Source organism: Tamandua tetradactyla, chromosome 6, assembly GCF_023851605.1.
Source record: "Tamandua tetradactyla isolate mTamTet1 chromosome 6, mTamTet1.pri, whole genome shotgun sequence".
Taxonomy (NCBI): Eukaryota; Metazoa; Chordata; class Mammalia; order Pilosa; family Myrmecophagidae; genus Tamandua; species Tamandua tetradactyla.
The window spans coordinates 57,766,126-57,781,621 of record NC_135332.1 but is presented as its reverse complement, the minus strand read 5'-3'; the positions used below and the strand labels follow the sequence as shown (position 1 = coordinate 57,781,621).

General features: G+C 48.6%; 1 protein-coding gene across 3 annotated transcripts in view; it reads left to right on the top strand.

Annotated features, from left to right (window-relative positions):
- Positions 1–15,496, top strand: part of ITGAE (integrin subunit alpha E) — an 86,832-nt gene that overhangs the window by 37,464 nt on the left and 33,872 nt on the right. For 2 of the 3 annotated variants that reach the window (XM_077165572.1, XM_077165573.1), the window contains 13 exons: positions 2,193–2,284; positions 3,572–3,639; positions 3,992–4,109; positions 5,129–5,290; positions 5,708–5,823; positions 8,948–9,099; positions 9,953–10,106; positions 10,729–10,879; positions 11,330–11,397; positions 12,094–12,226; positions 12,702–12,832; positions 13,127–13,267; positions 13,915–14,139. In XM_077165572.1, the coding sequence (XP_077021687.1) occupies positions 2,193–2,284; positions 3,572–3,639; positions 3,992–4,109; positions 5,129–5,290; positions 5,708–5,823; positions 8,948–9,099; positions 9,953–10,106; positions 10,729–10,879; positions 11,330–11,397; positions 12,094–12,226; positions 12,702–12,832; positions 13,127–13,267; positions 13,915–14,139 (1,711 nt within the window). Of the gene's footprint in view, positions 1–2,192; positions 2,285–3,571; positions 3,640–3,991; positions 4,110–5,128; positions 5,291–5,707; positions 5,824–8,947; positions 9,100–9,952; positions 10,107–10,728; positions 10,880–11,329; positions 11,398–12,093; positions 12,227–12,701; positions 12,833–13,126; positions 13,268–13,914; positions 14,140–15,496 lie in introns of those variants that run through there. The other variant, XM_077165574.1, reaches the window with a different exon arrangement.

Below are 15,496 nucleotides of genomic sequence, written 5' to 3'. Positions count from 1 at the left end.
CACAATTTTAGGTTTTCACTTCTAGCTGCTCTAAAATACTGGAAACTAAAAGAGATATCAATTTAATGATTCAGCATTCATATTCATTTGTTGAATCCTATCTTCTCTGTATAACTCCACCATCACATTTGATCTTTCCATCCCTCTCTTTAGGGGTGTTTGGGCTATGGCCATTCTAAATTATTCATTTTGGAAGGGTCTGTCACTAATATGGGGTAGGGATATGGAACTATCTGATGTTCTGGAGAGCCTGGGCTAGGTTTCAGGACTTATCTGGACCAGGGACCCATCTGGAGGTTGTAGGTTTCTGGAAAGTTACTCTACTGCATGGAATGCTTGTGGAATCTTATATATTGCCCTAGGTGTTCTTTAGGATTGGCTGGAATGATCCTGGTTGGGGGTTGGCAGGTTATGATAGGTAGCAAGGTCTAATGGAAGCTTGCATAATAGCACCCTCCAGAGTAGCCTCTTAACTCCAATATTTGAACTCTCTCTGCCACTCATACTTTATTAATTATACTTCATTTCCCCCTTTTGGTCAGGATGGAATTGTTGATCCCACTGTGCTAGCTCTGGACTCATCCCAGGGACTTATCTCCTACGTCTCCAGGGAGACTTTCACCCCTGGATGTCATGTTCCACATACGGGGGAGGGCAATGATTTCACTTGCAGAGTTGCCTGCCCCTCTCTTATAAGGATCCTGATCGAGTTGATTTCATTGAGCCCACCCACATAATGCAGGACAATCTGCCTATCTCATGATCCTTAATTTACATACATCTGCAAAGTCCCTTTTGCCATGTCAGGTCACACTTTCACAAGTTACAGGGATTGGGACACGGTCATCATTGGGGTACCATTATTCTGCCAACAGAGCTATGTGGGCCTAACATCTGGCGGAGAGATGCTAAGCTACAGATGTCAAGGCAAGTATCTCAGCATTTATAGCTGTGCTGAAGCTGTGAGGTTGCAGGAGATCTTCAGGGAGAGTGCTGACAAGGACTCCGGTGACACTAGAGGTTGGGCAGCAGAAGCAGCAGCGAAGTTGTCTGAGAAGGAGTGATGAGAGGGGTAAGACGGGAAAGAAAGGAGTAGAAAGTGTTCCTAGGAGGAGGTGGTCATGTATGTCAAGGCTGCAGAGAGGCTGAGGAAGGTGGGGACAGAAAGGCATCCGTTCAATTTGGCAATGTGGACATTACTGGTGACCTTGAAGAGAGCTATGTCACCAGGTGGAAGTCAGCTTGGGATGGGACGCACTCACGGTGTGTACTTTGTTATCATCTGTAAACCATGCAGATATTTCATAATTTAAAAAATGTACTGATGGGAGGTGAGGAAATGGAGGCACTCATTCCTGCCCCACCCTGTGCTCGTTAGCCTGCCACAACCCCCTCCCCTCCACCACCTCATGACCTTTCAAAGGTATAGACTAATGTACTTCCTCTTATAAAGTCTCCATGACTTCCTACTGCCATCAGCCTAAAGATCTTAGACTTGGTTCACTGTTACCAGTCTGAGCCTCAGGTCCCTCCCTCACCAGTCCCTACTTATACCCCCTAGGCTGGAGAGCTCACTCCCTGCCTCTGGGCAACCCAGTCCTCTCTGGGCAGTATGAACAGTGAGATTCTTTGGGCTGACAGTGGCTCCTCTTCTATCTCCCCGGGCTGGGCTTGGTATGGGGTGCAGAGGTTTGCAGTAGGGTGCCACACCTCCTGAGGCTGTCAAAATTTGGCCCTTACCCCAACTCTGGTTCTGACTGACCCACAGGATAGGGGCACCAGTGTGCTTTTTTCAGGAAATACCATCACTAAGGCCAGGTGGGGCAGGCCCTTGGGTGGCCTCCAGGAAGCAGGCACTGTCCCAAAAAGAATCAACTGTGTTTCTCGTGGCTTCCTGTTTTCCCCTATTCCCACCCCCACAAGAGAGTGAGGGAACTTTATTCACCACCTCCACCACCCCATCTCTGGCAGGTGGGGGGTGAGGCAGAGAGGGGTTGCATTTAACGTTTCCTGCCTGGAGCTGTGCAGAAGTAAAGTTGAGAAAATGCTTCCCCCATAGTGCATAGTCTGCAGTGCTAGGCTGAGAGTCTGCCTGCCTTTCCCAGGTCAGGGCATCTTTCTACCAGAGACGGGGCCTGTGAGCCTATGGATCTGGAGTGGGAAGACTGTACCATCTCTTTCCTTCCACTCAGGCTCCTGGTCACCAGCCCTAGAAACAATGGGACAGCAGGATACCTGCATCGATGTTCCCTCAGCCAAGATGAGATCTATTGTCAACCAGTAGGTAAGGCAGTCCCAGGAAGTGCTCGCCAGGTCCACCTTTCTAGGAATCCCACTCATCCCAACCTAAACCATTCCAACCTAATGCAGCCCCACCTAAAGCGGTCTATCCCACCCCTAGATCCAACACCATTCATGGCAATCCAGCCCATCTGAATGCTCAACCCCATCTCAACCCGGTTGTAATTCCCAGCCTACCTTTCCCAGAACAGTCCTAACCACAAAAATGATTCTTAAAAGTTACTTAGTACTCAGCCAGTGTGCCTGATACTTTACTAAGTGCTTTATCCAATTTTAATCCTCACAACCATACCATTTTACTGAAGTGGAAGCTGTAGTTCAGAGAAGTTAAGTACTTTTATTCTGCTGTAACAACATTCATAAATCTAGTGTTGGTGGCACTACAGATGCAAACTGAAATCTGCCCAACTCCAAAACCCAACCCATCCCAACATAGCTCATCACACCTCAGTGGGATCCATCCCAATCTAACTGTGGCCCTCCTAGTGTTTAGCATGAGGCCTGGCATATATAATAGGCACTCAGTAAGTGCTGTTCAAATGAATAAATGAAAATCAACAAAAGGACTTAACTCATTCATTAACCAAACTCTCCCCATCCCATCCCATATGACTCACGTCACACAGTTACTGACAGCCACTCGGCTGTGTAAAGTGGAACTCTTGTCTCAGTAAGAGACACTGAGTTGAACAGAACTCAGTCTCTGCACTGGAAGAGTACATAGTCCAGCAGGTCACCGAGACACTGTGGCTTGAAAATAAGACAGTGTCCTGAGGCCCATGGTGCTGAAGGAAGAAGGAGGGCTGTCACTTCTTCCCCTAGGGCTGTGAGGCAGGAAGGTTTCCTGGAGGAGGCTCTTTGCAGCTGGAGGGTTCATCAGCTGGTTCATCACCTGGTTCACAGCCAGTCCCTCAGGCTCTTGCACATGCCTCTGGTGCTGCACTCACCCCCACTAGGCCGTGCTCCTCCATCTGCATGCCTGCCCACACCAGGAGCCCCTGAGGACAAGCACCAGGTCTCAGTCATTTCTGCATCCCTGTCACTCTCTGGCACAAGGCTGGGCACTGAGCAGCTGTCAAAGAGCATTTGTTGAATGAAGCAGCAAATGAGTCCCGGGGTCAGGCACTTCACCCTGGTGTTTGTAGAGGTTTCTCTGAGTGGCCAACAGTTCCTTATGGGGCCCTTATGGAGGTGACCTTGTGCCCTCTGACCTTGTCTCCCAGTTGCCTCCTGACAGCTCTCCCTTCTCATCTGGATTTAACTGTTTCAGAACAAGTCCCCATCCCAAAGGGGAAGCACCGGGGAGTGGCAGTTGTCCGGAACCACCATGGCGTTTTGGTGAGTGTGCTTGGGCAGGAGGAGGAGGGCCTCCGGGAGGCCGGTGCTGAGCCCTGTGGTTGACCCTACTGTTGACTACAGCAGTCCTGACTGGCGTGTTATTCTTGGGGCTGAGCACACCTGTCTCCTTGGTACTCCCCCAGGGCTGGCCCCTGCTCTGACTCCCATGCTGATGCCAGGGCTAACCTGGGTTCTCTGTATGACCTGACCTCAGCTTTGACCCCAGCACTTCTTGTGTCCCTTGGCAGGTTCAGGCACTGACTACTACTGGGATGGGAGTGACAGGGTGGCTGTAGCCAGAGGGCCTGGGCTGGGGGTGATCCAGCTTTTCTACTCCCGCCCTGCCTCCCAGATCTGCATTCAAGTGATAGCCCGGCGGTCCCAGAGCCTCACCTCACAGTTCACAGGCAGTTGCAGCCTACTGTCCTCTGATCTCCATCTCCGGGCCCAGGTCTACTTCTCTGACCTTGGTAAGAATTGAACATTGACTGGCCTTGGCCAGCTCTAAAGAGATCCTCTCAGTCTTCAAGAAGAAGCGCCAGCCCACGGCAGATGCAGAGGAGACATATGGCCCAGTGAGGGGCAAAGCAGGTCCCAGGCCCCACACATGAAAGGAATCAGGGTAGAGTCAAGAGAGGGCTTGCCTGGCTGTGAACAAGGAGGTCCTCTTCTATGTGTATTTTTTTCCTTTTAACTTTTCTTTTATTGTGAAAAATAACATATATACCAAAAAGCAATTAATGTCTAAGTACATTTTAACAAGTAGTTATAAAACAGATTTTAAAGTTTGGTATGGGTTACAGTTCCATGATTTTTCATTTTTTCTTCTAGTTGCTCCAAGACACTGGAGACCAAAAGAAATATCATTATGTTGATTCGGCAGTCATATTCATTTGTTAAATCTTGTCTTCTCTATTATACTCTTCCTTCTCTCTTTTTTTCTTTTTTGTGACACATAGCACATATACAAAAAAGCAATACATTTCAAAGTACACTGCAACAATTAGTTGTAGAACAGATTTCAGAGTTTGGTATGGAATTACAATTCCACAATTTTAGGTTTTTATTTCTAGCTGTTCGAAGGTACTGGAGACTAAAAGAAATATCAATATACTGATTTAGCATTCATGCTCATTTGTTAAACCTTCTCTGTTTAACTCCACCAACACCTTTGATCTTTCTCTCACTCTTTAGGGGATCTGGGCTATGCCCATTCTAACTTTTTCATGTTGGAAGAGGCTGTCAATAATATGGGATAGGGGGATGGAACTAGCTGATGTTCTGGAGAGGCTGGCCCCTCTAGGTTCCAGGACTTATCTGGTCCAGGGACCCATCTGGAGGTTGTAGATTTCTGGAAAGTTATCCTAGTGCATGGAACCTTTGTGGAATCTTATATAATGTGTTCTTTAGGATTGGCAGGAATTGTTTTGGTTGGGGGTTAGAAAGTTATGATACTAGCAATGTCTAACTCTATGTGTATTTTTAAAAGAAAATCTCCTGGATCCAGATGTACATGTGGACGGTGGAGACTGCTACAGGAACAAAATAAGTAGCGTGGAGGAGGATGAGAACTCATCCAGGCATCGCCGGGCCCTGGAGAAGGCAGAGGAGGAGAAAGGGGAGGAGGAGGAGGAGGATGAGGAGGAAGCTGGTGAGCAAAGGCAGACCTGGGTTGCTCCCAGAAACTGCCAGGGCTGATCTCCAAGCTGACAGCCTCCAGGGGTGAGGTATACCTAGGTCTGGTAGATGGAGAGCAATGGCTACATTCTGCAGGCTGGACCAGTCCCAACTCCCTCCACCCCATCTTACAGATGGGGAAACTGAGACCCAGAGAGCAGGAGTGATGGGAGTAATTCACAAATGAGTCAAGTTCTAGCTCTGAGCAGGTTCTAGCTCCCTCTCTGCCTTTGAGACAAAAGCTTCATTCTGGGAAACTTTACTGTCTTCCTCCCCAAAATGAGCCCTAGGGATTTGAATGAGGGTAGGTGCCTTCAGGGTAGGATATGCTGCCCTCACTCCTGCCCCAAATCCCCTGCCCACTCCTAACTTGCTCCCTGTTTTGGCCCAGGTACTGAGATTGCCATCGTCCTGGATGGTTCAGGAAGCATTGATCCCCTAGACTTCCAGAGAGCCAAAGATTTCATCTCCAACATGATGAGGAACTTCTATGAAAAGTGTTTTGAGGTGTGTTTCCCTGAGCGCTGGTTTCAGATACTCTGTTTTCTATTGCTATGTAACAGTCAAGACTTCCTGGCAGAAAGCCTCCACCATTTCATTTGCTCACAATTCTATGGATCAGCTATTTGGGCTGGGCTCAGCTGGTGGTTCTTGATTGCCCCCTCAGCTTGTTCATTGCTAGTGTATAGAAATGCTACAGATTTTTGAATGTTGATCTTGTAACCTGCTACGTTGCTGTACTCATTTATTAGTAGTTTTGTTGTGGATTTTTCCGGGTTTTCGACATATAGTATCATATCGTCTGCAAACAGTGATAGTTTTACTTCTTCCTTTCCAATTTTGATGCCTTGTATTTCTTTTTCTTGTCTAATTGCTCTGGCTAGAACCTCCAACACAATGTTGAATAATAGTGGTGATAATGGACATCCTTGTCTTGTTCCTGATCTTAGGGGGAAAGTTTTCAATTTTTCCCCATTGAGGGTGATATTAGCTGTGGGTTTTTCATATATTCCCTCTATCATTTTAAGGAAGTTCCCTTGTATTCCTATCTTTTGAAGTGTTTTCAACAGGAAAGGATGTTGAATCTTGTCAAATGCCTTCTCTGCATCAATTGAGATGATCATGTGATTTTTCTGGTTTGATTTGTTGATATGGTGTATTACATTAATTGATTTTCTTATGTTGAACCATCCTTGCATACCTGGGATGAATCCTACTTGGTCATGATGTATAATTCTTTTAATGTGTTGTTGGATTCGATTTGCTAGAATTTTGTTGAGGATTTTTGCATCTATATTCATTAGAGAGATTGGTCTGTAGTTTTCTTTTTTGGTAATATCTTTGCCTGGTTTTGGTATGAGGGTGATGTTGGCTTCATAGAATGAATTAGGTAGCTTTCCCTCCACTTTGATTTTTTTGAAGAGTTTGAGGAGAGTTGGTACTAATTCTTTCTGGAACGTTTGGTAGAATTCACATGTGAAGCCATCTGGTCCTGGATTTTCTTTTTGGGAAGCTTTTGAATGACTGATTCAATTTCTTTACTTGTGATTGGTTTGTTGAGGTCATCTATTTCTTCTTGAGTCAAAGCTGGTTGTTCATGCCTTTCCAGGAACCCGTCCATTTCATCTAAATTGTTGTATTTATTAGCGTAAAGTTGTTCATAGTATCCTGTTATTACCTCCTTTATTTCTGTGAGGTCAGTGGTTATGTCTCCTCTTCCATTTCTGATCTTATTTATTTGCATCCTCTCTCTTCTTCTTTTTGTCAATCTTGCTAAGGGCCCATCAATCTTATTGATTTTCTCGTAGAACCAACTTCTGGTCTTATTGATTTTCTCTATTGTTTTCATGTTTTCAATTTCATTTATTTCTGCTCTAATCTTTGTTATTTCTTTCCTTTTGCTTGCTTTGGGATTAGTTTGCTGTTCTTTCTCCAGTTCTTCCAAGTGGACAGTTAATTCCTGCATTTTTGCCTTTTCTTCTTTTCTGATATAGGCATTTAGGGCAATAAATGTCCCTCTTAGCACTGCCTTTGCTGTGTCCCATAGGTTTTGATATGCTGTGTTTTCGTTTTCATTCGCCTCGAGATATTTACTAATTTCTCTTGCAATTTCTTCCTTGACCCACTTGTTGTTTAAGAGTGTGTTGTTGAGCCTCCACGTATTTGTGAATTTTCTGGCACTCCGCCTATTATTGATTTCCAACTTCATTCCTTTATGATTCGAGAAAGTGTTGTGTATGATTTCAATCTTTTTAAATTTGTTAAGACTTGCTTTGTGACCCAGCATATGGTCTATCTTTGAGAATGATCCATGAGCACTTGAGAAAAAGGTGTATCCTGCTGTTGTGGGATGTAATGTCCTATAAATGTCTGTTAAGTCTAGCTCATTTATTGTAATATTCAAATTCTCTATTTCTTTATTGATCCTCTGTCTAGATGTTCTGTCCATTGATGAGAGTGGTGAATTGAAGTCTCCAACTATTATGGTATATGTGTCTATTTCCCTTTTCAGTGTTTGCAGTGTATTCCTCACGTATTTTGGGGCATTCTGGTTCAGTGTGTAAATATTTATGATTGTTATGTCTTCTTGTTTAATTGTTCCTTTTATTAGTAGATAGTGTCCTTCTTTGTCTCTTTTAACTGTTTTACATTTGAAATCTAATTTGTTGGATATTAGTATAGCCACTCCTGCTCTTTTCTGGTTGTTATTTGCATGAAATATCTTTTCCCTACCTTTCACTTTCAACCTATGTTTATCTTTGGATCTAAGATGTGTTTCCTGTAGACAGCATATAGAAGGATCCTGTTTTTAAATCCATTCTTCCAGTCTGTGTCTTTTGATTGGGGATTTCGGTCCATTGACATTTAGTGTTATTACTGTTTGGATAATATTTTCCTCTACCATTTTGCCTTTTGTATTATATATATCATATCTGCTTTTCTTCTTTCTATACTCTTCTCCATACCTCTCTCTTCTGTCTTTTCGTATCTGACTCTAGTGCTCCCTTTAGTATTTCTTGCAGAGCTGGTCTCTTGGTCACAAATTCTCTCAGTGACTTTTTTCAGCTGGTGGTTCTTCTGCTTGTCTTGCCTGGGGTTACTTCTGCAACTGTAGGCATTTGGTAGCTTGACTGGAGCTGGATGGCCTAAGATGGCTTCACTCACTTGTCTGGCAGTTGGTGCTGGCTGTTAGCTGAGCCATGTGTTGCCAGTAGGCCAGCCCAACTTTTTTACAGCAACAGTATTACAAGTGAACAAGCCCCACTGTGTAAGCATGTTCAAGTCTCTGATTGCATCACATTTGCTGATATTCCATTGGCCAAAACAAGTCACATGGCTAATCCCAAAGTCAATGTGGAAGGGGACACAGGGACATGGATTCAGGGAGGAGCCTGTAATTCACTGGAGGCTATTACTATCACATCCTCCTCCACCCTTACTCGCTCACAGATTTCCCTCCTTAGCATCTAAGCTAAGATTTTCCTTCACTAAACATCTCTGCCTGCCCTGAGATAAGGTGGAATCAGTAGATTCTTCCACTGCTTCCTGGGGAAGTCATCCAAGGGGCAGGGGTGGTTTTGGACATGGTGGCTCTTCCAACCCCTTCTCCACCATGGCCTCTCCCTTCCAGTGCAGCTTTGCCTTGGTGCAATATGGGGAAGTGATCCAGACTGAGTTTGACCTTCAGGACAGCCAGGATGTGATGGCCTCCCTTGTCAGAGTCCAGAACATCACTCAAGTGGGGAAAGTCACGAAGACTGCCTCAGCCATGCAGCATGTCCTGTGAGTAGGAGGGCAGTGGGAATTAGCTGAGCACCTCCTAGGTGCAGCTTGGGGTCCTGCCCAGAGCGTCCAGGCATCATGCCTGGAGAAGGCAGGTGAACAGAACCATGAAGAGGAGGGATCAGGGCTCTAGCTCTCTTCTGGCCGGAAGGCAGCCTGGATTGAAAGACCTCACAGAAGACCTCACAGATCCCAGACTACCCTCCAGAAATTTTTCCAGAGATTTCCTAACGCAGTGCTTACAAGGATGGGCTCAGTGGGCTGGCTGCCTAGGTTCATATCCCAGCTCCAAATTGTACTTATGTGACCTTGGGCAAGTTGCGTAACCATTCTGTATTTAATTTTCCTCACTTTTAAAATGAGAATATTGGCTGCACGGGTGGTTCAGTGGTAGACTGCTCACCTTCCATGTGTGAGAGCTGGGCTCAATTCCCGAACCATGCACCCCCCCCCCCTCAAAAAAAAGAAAGTACTAATAGTTCTTGCCTCATAGGATTTTGGAAGGATTAAAAGGTGAAACTAGGTACAGTGCCTGGTACATAAGTGCTGTGTAAGTATTAGCCATTGTTTTTAACATCACTGCCATTCCTGCACACACATAAAAGGAGCAGACTCAAGTGCCATCCGGCACCTTTTTGTTGGGAGCAGGTGAGGAACCAGTACACCTGGGTGGTGGCCCCACCTGCATCCAGCCCCACTGTGTGACATACAGGGCATCACCTCCCTTTGTTCCCCATTTAGGAGGGCTCTTTAATCCTCTCCAATTCTAAAACAGGTCAATGAATAAAATCTCCTCAGGGCTTAGCCATCCATGTGGCAAAATTCCCCTCTTCATTTACTTTCTCCTGCTTAGAGACAACATCTTCACACCAAGTCATGGTTCTAGAAAAAAGGCATCCAAGGTCATGGTGGTGATCACGGATGGGGACATATTCAGCGACCCCCTCAACCTCACGACTGTCATCAGCTCCCCAAAGATGCAAAGCATTGAGCGCTTTGCCATCGGGGTAAGAGCCAGGAGCTTGCAGAAGTGCCACCTGACCCCATGCAATCTGGGATGAGGAGGGGCCAGGGATCCTGATAAGTGCTTCTGGTTTTCCATCATCCTCTGTAAGCAGTTTACCCAAACCTCGCTCTATTAAAGAAAACCACTCCCCAGCTTCTTACCTCCTGGTACCTATGGCCTGCATCCCCCTGGATCTTCCTATGGAGGGCTCATTTTCCAATAGGGTCACAGTTCACTTGCCAAACAGCGATGGTAGAGCAGTAGACACTCTGGGAGGCCACAAGAAGTACATCAGGGAAGGCTCCTGGAAGAGATGGTGCTGAGCTGGGTCTCGGAGGACAAACAAGAGTAGCTAGCCTAGGGCATAGGTGAGGAGGAAAAGCCTTTGCAGGCAGAGGGAACAGCAGGGGTGAGAAGGAACTGGTGTATTCAGGAAAACCCATGTAGTTTGGGAAAATCAGAGTGTGTGGATGAGAACAGGGACAAGGACAGGTGAGAGAAGGTGCTGAAGGCCAGGCCAAGCGGCTCGGCCCTCTTCCTGGGCCTGGAGAACCCCAGGGCTTGAGGAAGTGAGGGAGCCAGCCCTCCTAGCGCTGCCTCGCTGATCCAGAACCTCTGTGCAGGTGGGAGAGTCGTTTGAGAAGGAGAAGAATGACAGAGAACTGAAGCTGATTGCCTCGGACCCTGATGAGACCCACGCCTTCAAGGTGACCAACTACACGGCGCTGGACGGGCTGCTGAGCAAACTGCAGCAGAAAATTGTTCACATGGAAGGTGAGGTTCCCCGGGCCACTTGTGACCGCCCTTTCAAAATTCAGCGGGAGACCCCAGCCCTGCCTCTGCCCTACCTTGATGTGGCACTCTGAGCAAGTCCCATCCCCTTTCTGACCTCAATTTCTCCATCTCTAAAAAAGCAACAATACCCCCAGCCTCCCTCACCCCCCTCACTCTGAACTGGTGCTGGAGAAACAAGCATGGTGGGGATGTAGTTCCTGCTCCCAGGAGCTCAGAGATGAGGAAACGGAGGCCCAGAAGAAGGGAACTGCCCAGCGACTCAGCCAGTAGTTCCTAAAGCCTGGACCAGACTCTCTCAGGGAAGAGCCTGGTGCTCTTTCCCTTACGTTGATTCCCCTGGGATCCGAGCTAGGTTGGACCACTCCCTGACTCAGCTCCTCCCTTCCCCTCAGCCCCCTGCTGCGTCTCACTGCGCTTCTTGGCTTCTAGGCACGGTTGGAGAGGCCCTTCACTACCAGATGGCACAAGTTGGGTTCAGCGCCCAGATCCTGGATAAGGTGTGTGGTGGACTCGGCCACAGGCAGAATATCTTTTGGAAGAGGGCAGTAAGAGCCCCATGAACACCTGGGGAGTGGGGGCTCCTGGCCCACAGTTCAGGGCTCTGCCTTCTACAGTGTGTTATTTTAGGATAAAAGGAAACCCTTGTGCTTGCTTGCCCTCACCTGGACATTTGAGAGAGACAAAAGTGTGGCCATATTCATTACAGAAGGTTGTTTTGTTTGGTATGCTCAAAGACTGAGCAATCCCTGTTAATACAGACCGGCGAGACAGGATTTGGCCTGGGGGGGGCTTTCTTGCTTCGCTCATGGACAGACAGGGGAGAAACACTTGGTGAGTAGTGGTCCCTGTGCATGGTGGAATGGCAGTTAGCACCTTCACTCGACACAAGTGGGCCTTGCGGGCGAGGCCCTGAGGAGAATGCCATGGCAATTATCTTGCACAATCATCCTTTTTTTTTTCCTTCTTTTTTTTATGTTCATCTTTGGGACCCCTGGTCGGCTTTCTGCTCTGAGGGGATAACTGGAATCCAGAGTTAGTTTGGCACCTCACCTTCCTGCCTGCATTGCTGGCTGTACCCTCACAGGGCCACCGAAGGCCCTCCCTTCTCCCAACAAGGTTCTCAGATTCGAGGTCACCGTGGTTGGGCCCTGAGTTCTTTCCTCTCACATGGCCCCCACCCATGTCCTCTGCAGGAGCAAGTGCTGCTTGGCGCCGTCGGAGCCTTCAACTGGTCAGGGGGCGTGCTGCACTACGACATGTGTGCCCGGCGGGGCCGCTTCCTGAACCAAACGGCGGACGCCAAGGCTGCCCAGTACAGCTACCTGGGTGAGGGCGGGGCCTGGAGAGCACCTGGGTTGGGGCGGGGCTTGGAGAGCATCTGGGTTGGGGCGGGGCCTGGCTAAGACCTGGAGGCCGTGGATTTCGGCCTCTACCAGCGACCCTGGGCGGTGGCCCTGGGGAGTGCCCTGGGGAGGGCAGGACCTCCCCATCACTAATGGTGTGCGTGTCCGCTCACCACTCGCCTCGGTCCTCACCGACCGCGTGAATAAACGTGGGCGGTGAATTTCTAGCGAGGCTGTAGCACGTCTGCATGGTGGGGCACGCGCCTGTGGCCTGCGACAGGGGTGGGTGGGAGTACTCGCTGATGTCGCGTTTTCAAAAGATGAGAACACCAGTGTCTCCTGTTTTGCCCTCCTCCCAGCCCACGTCAGAGGCTGGCTGGGAAGGTGGGGGGCCCCGAGAATGGCCCGTGGGTGCTCCTGGTCACGACCACACCAATCCCCCTCTCACCCTGCCGCAGGTTACGCAGTGGCCGTGGTGCACATGCCGGGGGGCCCCTCCTTTGTGGCGGGGGCTCCGCGGCGCAGGCTGCGGGGGGCCGTGTTTGTCATCCAGGAGGCCAACTTCACTCAAGTGCTGGAGGGAGAGCAGGTACCTCCTGGGTCAAACTCACCTCCTCCTTATTCTGCACGGGGGCCGCTGAGGCCCAGGCCCACAGTGGGGAGAACTTGGGCAGTGCTCTGCGGCAGCGCTGGGGTTCTGCATGGTTGATTCCCAGGTTGTTTCCTCTATTGTGGGGCATCGGGCTGCTCACCCACTCCCCTGTGTTTTTCTGTTGAGCCAAATTGACCTAGAATGACCCAGGTGTGGTTGTCCAGCCTTCCTGTGGGGTTGTCAGGGACCCTCCCCAGCACCCCAGTGAGCTAGGTTTCTCCTGGGCTGCAGATGGGGTCCTATTTTGGCTCTGAGCTGTGCCCTGTGGACATTGACATGGATGGGACCACAGACGTCTTGCTGGTGGCTGCTCCATTTTATCATGTTCTTGGGGAAGAAGGCAGAGTCTATGTGTACCTCTGGAATGAACAGGTGGGGGATTCTTCATCTTCTTCAGCTCACTGAGGCACTGGGCGCTCAGCCTGGTGCAAAGGTGATGGAGGCTGGGAGAGCCCTTCCCCAGTGATGGGGAGGGAGGTGCTTCAGGGTGGGTGTCTACTGGGGGGAAGGGGCGGGGCAGCTGCTCTATTCTCCCACCTTCTACAAGCAAGGGCAGTTGCTGATGATAATATCTCTTATAGCTACACAGTTTACAAAGCACATTTTGTCCAGGGTTTCACGAGTATTCACTCATTTCTCACAATAACCATGGGAGGTAGCTGTCGCCTTCATTTTGCAATTGAGGAAGATGAGGCTTGGTGATGTTGAGACTTGCGTAAGTTTATCTAGCAAGTGTGGGATGGAGCCAAGACTAGACCTAGGCCTTCCAGTTGCCTGCCCTAATAGTGGAGGGAGCAGAGTGGGCAGGCTCTGGGTCCTGAACTACAAGGCAGGAGGGTCCCAGCCTTACCACTGGATGGCTGTGTGATCTTAGGAAGTTCACTTGCCTTTTCAGAGTCTTAGAGAACCTGCTGGAGAATCATAATCAGCCGGCCCAGGGGGCATGCCTTCTGGGGTGGTCATGGGGTGGACACATTGTGCCTCTCTCTTGAGATCTGTGCTACCTGTTTGTTTTGCAGAATGGTTCCTTTTCCTTGGCACACACGCTGAGTGGGTGCCCTGAGTTCACCAAAGCCCGGTTTGGCTTTGCTATGGCAGCTGTGGGAGATATCAGTCAGGATAATCTCACAGATGTGATCATCGGGGCCCCTCTGGAAGGTTTTGGGGCAGATGATGGCAACAGCTTCGGTAGCGTGTACATCTACAATGGACGCGGGGGTGGCCTCTCTGCCACCTATTCACAGGTGACCTGTGGGGCTTCACAGTGCCCACCTCTCTCCCTATCTTTATTCTGGGGCTCTGACCTCCCCTAAATGTGATGGCTGATCCCCAAGTCAAGCCCAGTACTAAGTGTGGGGGAGGTCTCAGGGGCTGAGAGTGCCCAATGAAGGAGAGAAATCACACAGCGCCGTGGGAAGTTCCAGGTCAGCACATCACCCCGTGCTTGCAGTTGGGGGAGTGGGGTAGATTATGGTGATGTCCCTCTAACTCTTGACCTTTATCTCCCTCCTTTGGTATTCCTGACCATGGACCTGTGTCAGGTCCCTCTCTCCTCTCTTTCTGTCCCTTCTCTGGCTCCTGTCCCGCACCCAGCCCCTCCATGCCTTAACTCTCATCCCTCAGGGCTCCACTTCTAGTCACTCATGCTACCTCTTTTATGGGTTCTTTCACCCACCTCCAACTCCTGTTTCCCTCCTAACTTCAGCTCCGAATTCCAGCTGCCTCCTGAGCATCTCCACCCGGATGGCCACAGGCCTTTCATGCTCACCCTGCCCAGCAGAAAGCACCCTCTTCTCCCAAGACCTGCTGCTATAACCACCCCCCTCCCCACCCCCATCACCCAGACCAGAAACCTGGGACAAGCACTCCGGACTCTTCCTCACCCTGCACAGCCTGTCAGGCCCTGGGTCCTAATGAGTCTGCCTTCTAGCTCACTCCCCAAACCAGCCCCTCTTCCCTATGCTTGCACCGTTACTCCATTGAAGGCCTCGTGGCTGCTTCCCTGGATGCCCACCCTGCCCCAGCCTCCTGATTCTCTCTTGTCTTTAGTGGCATTTCTAAAATGCAATTTTGATTACATTCCTTCTTCAAAAAAGGCCTTGGATACCACTTCCCACCTTTCCTACAGGTCCAACTCCAGTCCCGCATCAAACCCACTCACACCTCAGTCTCCTGCTGTTCCTTTATCCCCCACCCCCATCCCCACCCTCCACACTCACCCTTCTGAGGACCCTGCTCTCTCCTTTTTCACCCTCCTCTCTCTCAGGAGGGCCCTGCCCTCCTTTTTTTTTTTTTTTTAATAATTTTTTATTTTATTTTTTAAATACCAAAACAACACCAAACAAATGCAAACATTCCTATTTTGATCATTCCATTCTACATATATAATCAGTAATTCACAATATCATCACATAGTTGCATATTCATCATTATTATCATTTCTTGGGACATTTGCATCTATTCTGAAAAAGAAATAAAACGAAAACAGAAAAAAAAAATTATACATACCATACCCCTTACCCCTCCCTTTCATCGATCACTAGCATTTCAAACTAAATTTATTTTAACATTTGTTCCCCCTATTATTTATCTTTATTCCAT